This window comes from Myotis brandtii, unplaced genomic scaffold, assembly GCF_000412655.1.
Source record: "Myotis brandtii unplaced genomic scaffold, ASM41265v1 scaffold359, whole genome shotgun sequence".
Classification (NCBI taxonomy): domain Eukaryota; kingdom Metazoa; phylum Chordata; class Mammalia; order Chiroptera; family Vespertilionidae; genus Myotis; species Myotis brandtii.
In genome coordinates this window covers 727736-733599 of record NW_005363802.1, presented here as the reverse complement: position 1 = coordinate 733599, position 5864 = coordinate 727736, and the positions used below count along the sequence as shown (strand labels likewise).

The 5864-nt window shown below is 37.2% G+C and overlaps 1 protein-coding gene across 4 annotated transcripts in view; it reads left to right on the top strand.

Moving 5' to 3' along the window:
- GLRA2 (glycine receptor, alpha 2) overlaps positions 1-5239 on the top strand; it is a 171455-nt gene extending 166216 nt beyond the window's left edge. For all 4 annotated transcript variants that reach the window (XM_014544312.1, XM_014544313.1, XM_005871879.2 and 1 more), the window contains one exon: positions 3716-5239. In XM_014544312.1, coding sequence (XP_014399798.1) covers positions 3716-3994 — 279 coding nt within the window. In that variant the 3' untranslated portion in view covers positions 3995-5239. The remainder of the gene's footprint in view (positions 1-3715) is intronic.
- Positions 5240-5864: the final 625 nt, after the last annotated feature.

Genomic DNA, 5864 nt, shown 5'->3' with positions numbered 1-5864 from the left:
CCCCCTCAGGAGCAAGGGGAGGTGGAGGAGCCCTCAGGGCGATCGGGGCCAGCAGCCGCTGCTCGCACCTGCTGACGGTGCTGAGTGATCGGGGCTGGCGCCGGGCACTGGCAGTGGGTGCGAGGGGCAGCTCCAGCACCAGCAGCAGATGCAAGCAGGGCTGGCACCAGCAGGGGTTGTGAGCGCCGGGCGGGACCACAGCTCGCGGGAGCAAAGAATTTTCAGTAATCACCAGAGGCTTGCCCCGATGATATCGACCAGCGCCCCACCTTGGTCTGGCTCACCTGCTCCACCATCCCGCTGTAGCTCATGCCTGCCATGTTCTGCACGTGCCCCCTGGTGGTCAGCACACATCATAGCAACTGATTGTTCAGTTTTTCCACCTCTCGTTCTATTTGCATATTAGCCTTTTATTATATAGGATTATTTTCTTAAACAATTCACTACAATGCAGTTCTAGTGATGCTTTAGGTCTAATTTCACATCTAGACAACAGTTATTCCAAACATAGGAATAAGTAAATTTTACAGTAAGTAAAATTGACTCAAAAAATAAATAAAATAAGATAATAAGTCTCAAACATTGCATAGTGCCATGAAGTGCTTCATGCAGCAGACAAAAATTGAAGATTTTATCACAGTGGGATATAGAAATTGTATATATTGATACTTGGACTGGATGATTCATTTTCTATGGGAATTTAGTCAGTGAATAACAAAATAAATGAGCTTGAAGTGTTTTCTGCTCGAAGTTATTGAAGATGGCTGGTCGGCAGCAATAATTAACTAATTGGTTTCCTGGCTAATTAGAAGAAATGGGTAATATATGCCTAAAATTCTATTCTTACTGAAATGATATAACTGACTCTCCCTGTGAATACATTCAACTAAGCTATGCCTACAAATTGTTCTTTATTTTAGCTTCTGTTTATCCATAACTCAAGCTCATCTCCATTTTGCCCTCATATAGGAATCTTTACATATTATTATACATTTTATTCTGAACCTGCTATAAAGGCAATTATTCATTATAACACAGAAATTGGTTTCAAATTGGTTTCAATTATGTTTTCTGAAGCAAAACCATACCCTTTTATGTGGATAGTTTAAGGTTCTATATTTAAAAAGCATTGAATGAGTCATAATGGTAAATAAGAAGACCCTTAAATTAGCATTCACATCTCCTGCATATGAAACATTCAATGGATAATTTTCTACCTATGACAGATTTATGTTTATGGTGGAGAATTTTAAAGAATTGATTTAACTAGCTTAACTATACTAAGAAGCATAATTTAAAATACTGTTGAATGAGTGAGGAAAGTATTTTCAAGCATAGAGAAAACCTCTTCAAGTTTCCTTTTGTTCATTATTCAACAAACATTTATTAAGCACCCACAGGTTGCATGGCAATGTACAACAGAATTATAACCTAACCTGGTATCATTCTATTCTAGCTCTGGTAGTGAAGTGAATAAGTTAACCTCTTCAGCTATCCATTCACAGTATGTGAGGAAAGACTATAGAAATTAAATGAATGAGTCAGTCTGAAAATAAATATGGACATGTGTATTTAGGTTTCCTTTTTTCATAAGCTAAAAGTGGGTTACCAGCTAACTACCCTTTCTATTTCTTCAGGGGCCCAATAATTTTAAATAATCTTATCTCACTCAGGCAGTAAATTGTATGCTTAATCATGAGTTTCAAAATGTTTATAGAGGTGAGAACAGCTATTTGCAAGATTCTACAGACATGGAAAGAATAAACAGCACAATAAATTTAGGCAGACAAGGGGAAATTTAAAAGACTGTTTCCATTTGAAAAGTCACTTTATACTCAATAATATAGAATAGATTCAGGATTTTAGAAATGGACATTAGAGCTCATGTAGGCCATTGGTTTCCAACCTTTTGCATTAGAGTCACTCAATTTTTCAAAATACAGATTCTCAGTTCTCCTTCTCAGAGATTCTGATTCAGTTGGTCTAGAAGTTGCTGAGAGGGGAGGCAGGCAGACATATACTTACAAAAGCTCCATGGAAGCCAAAGCTGAGATCCACACATCCAGTCTAGCCTCAACATTTTTGGCATGAGATCCCTGAGGCCTTGAAAGAATAAATATCTTGCCTAAGATCAACATAGCCAGTTCTAGAACCAAAATACCCAAATTCCTAGTCTGGATCTCTACTAAACCAACTGGCACTATTTCTTCTACTTCTCCGATACACTGGTTGATATCTAATTACCAATCAGTATAGAATGTCCAAGATGGCCTATAACCCATGTGATAAGCAAGTCCCCTTCCCCTAATGGCCTCTATGCTTCCTTTCTTGCTAAGTACTAAATAAGTCTTCCAATGACACTGCAATGATTAATTTATCTATTTATTCCATATTTTGAAATACTATACTTAATTAAAATCTTTGCATCCATAAAATATATCATTCCGATTTTCAGGCAAGGTAAATAGTGCAGTGCCTCTGGTTTCTTGGAAGGGTTGCATAGTGTTGTGGAAGGCAGTAATCTAGTTTCAGAAGAAGATTCAATTGATGGATATTCAGAACTAAATTTTTATTAAGTAGGTCATTTCAATCCTGCCTTTTCAACCCCACTATTTTGATCCACCTCACACCCAAATTCCATACATTTGTCTCTATTAAGCTATTTACTCTTTACCCTGAGGAATAAATACAATTTTCAGTCTTTTATCTAAATAATGTAGAAATAATCAATACAAAACACCACTGACATCAGATAAAAGGTCAAGTGTTTAAATATGTTAGAAATAATAACTAGCCAAAGAATCAATGTTAAAAATTAACACTAGAAAAATTAGCCATGGTAGCCTTGGCTGGTTTGGCTCAGTGGATAGAGCACCGGCCTGCAGACTGAAGGGTCCCAGGTTTGATTCCAGTCAAGGGCACATGCCTGGGCTGCAGGCTCGATCCCAAGTAAGGGGCGTTGCAGGAGGCAGCTGATCAATGATTCTTTCTCATCATTGATGTTTCTCTCTCTCTCTCCCTCTCCCTTCCTCTCTGAAATCAATAAAAATATATATTAAAAAAATTACCCATGGTAGAAAAATCCAATATCAAATAACGAATATTTAATCTCTGCCATATAACTGAAATGAACTAGAGGGCTAGAGGGGAAACATATACTTGTAAAAGGATAATCTTAGATCTACCATTAACGTTAAAATCAATGTCAATAGAAGGAACCAGACTGTGAATAAGCCACAATACTAGAAGTTACTACCTCAGGGCCCGGTACACTGCAGGAGTTAAGTAAATGCTTTTTTGAATGAATGAATGAATGAATGAATGAGTAAATGAAAAATGATCCTCTTCATAGATTGAGTATATGTTTGTGATTTAGAGACTTCACTTTAAAACAATCTATTCAAAGCTATGGATTAATACATTTGATTTTGGAAAAGTTGGTGCTGAATATAATGTAGGTGTCTCTGTTTGTTAATTAATTAAAATGACCACGAAGTCATTATTCTTACCCTTAATTTCTCAGCCTGAAAAGTTAATGAACTGTATCTATTCCATGAATAATTGAGTTAAACTTGAAAGAGAACCACCCATTCCAAAAGCCTCCCACGCTATCAGTTAACTGTGATTTATCCTTTTACTTCTAAAGAATTTTAAGCATCTTCCATCTGATTTGACTGACAACCAAACTGTGCTTTCTCTGTCGTTCTTCTCTCAGGAAGAAGATGCTACTCGTGAAAGTCGTTTTAATTTCAGCGGTTATGGGATGGGTCACTGCCTCCAAGTGAAGGATGGAACAGCTGTCAAGACCACACCTGCCAACCCGATCCCACAACCCCCAAAAGATGCAGATACCATCAAGAAGAAGTTTGTGGACCGGGCAAAAAGAATTGACACGATATCTCGAGCTGCCTTCCCACTGGCCTTCCTCATTTTCAACATCTTTTACTGGATCACATACAAGATTATTCGGCATGAAGATGTCCACAAGAAATAGATGTGCCCTTCAGACCCTGGGACCTTCTTGCCTAAGTGTTGTGCTTGTAAATACACAGTGAAATTGTCTTTATAACACTTTGATAGAGGAGAAGATTGGGGGAGGGGGGAGGGAGGATCATGGGGTGGGTTTCCTGGCACCTAGGTGAATAAAGTTATATGGTAATGAAGGAAAATGTTTGCACAAAATAAAGTTGTTGCAGAATCACGTGAGCATAATTCCCTCCATAGTCTTTAGCATTGTTCTTTCAGATGATACATCAATTAGACATATATGCAAGGTCAGGTTTTCAAGGGCAATTTGTCTTTTGGTCTGGTTTTGACTGATTTTAGTACTGGAAAAGCTTAAAACACACACACACACACACACACACACACACACACACACACACACACACAGAAAATGCTTACCATCAGACCATAGTGACTAGCCTATTGTGAGTCGAGGACCAAACTTTTTTCAGGAAAACGCTGCCTCATTTTTAAAACAAGCCTCCTGAGCTACATTCTTTACAATGTCTGTAATTAGTGTTTCACCCGTGAAATCCTTTTGTGGGTCATAAATTATTTCTACTCATCAAAAAAATAAACCTCAATCACAAAGAACAGATTTCTACTTTACTGTCTGTGTGGGTGTGAATTTTAATATTATTTTCTTTCCTAGATGTAATTTTGGGGTTTAAATTGTGTCTTGTGCAGTTGTTTGATAGTATACCCTCTTAAAAATAAATGCCCATTTTATTTCAGATCCAAGTTAGCAGACTATATATTTTTTTTTCGCTTTGGCTATATTTATGTGTGAAGTGCTCAAGTGTGATGTAGCCATTGCAACCTCACAGCCACAGTATTTATGAAGATGGTGTATCCTGAATGGTGTAGCTCTTATTAGCCTGAACTTCCCATTTCTGCTCTCATTGTAGGTGTAACTACTAGTCCTAATGTCAACTGACCCATGATTTCTACTGTCAATCCAAGTGAATATCATTTTAGATATCTTTAACCAACTTAAATAATTTTGAAATTGTACTGTGATTTTCATAACCTGTTGCCTTTTTGGTACCAGAGCTACGTGGTTTGAATCCTGGCTACATGTTTTAAGTAAGAAAAAAAAAAAAAGACGTATTTTTGCTTACTCAGATAAAAGACAACCTGTAAAAATATAATGAAAAAAATTGAACTTTACATGTGCTGTAAAAGGGGCTATTTAAAAAAAAGTATTCGTTCAATTACAATAAAGCTAAGTGTGCCACAGAACTTCTCTAAGAGTCTTTCTTTTTTTTGCACTACAATGTGAATAATTTAGATGACAATGGTAACTTGGATTTTTGTTTCTGGTCTACCTCATAAGCTTGAAGCACTTATATAGCTATTATATTATTCTTAACTATAATAATAAAAGCATAATATGCTAATTAGACCAGACGTCCTTCTGGACGTCCTTCCGGATGACCTTCCAAAGGAAGCCAGGGCTGCGAGGGAAGCCTGGGTCCCGGGTGCCAAAGGGAAGCTGGTGCTGGCAGCTGGGGAAAGGAAGGCCTACTCTTGTACAAATTTCGTGCATTGGGCCTCTAGTAATATAATAATAGTTTATAGTATCCCCATGTAGAAAAAAATGTTATTCTCATTGTAGAAATAGGCAAATAGAGACATGAAAGCATTAGTAGTCATTGTGAGCAGAATCCAATACTGGATACTTCATATGAAATATGGAAATACTCCAAGAACACTGAAGATTTATAAAATTTCAAAGTGATAAGAAATACAAAAGACCAACCTGTCCAGCTACCCATCCTGATTTTGTCAGGAATGAAGTTCTAAAATGAAAAAAAAAAATCTGAGAACATCAGTGAAGCAGAAATAACTCATCTTGA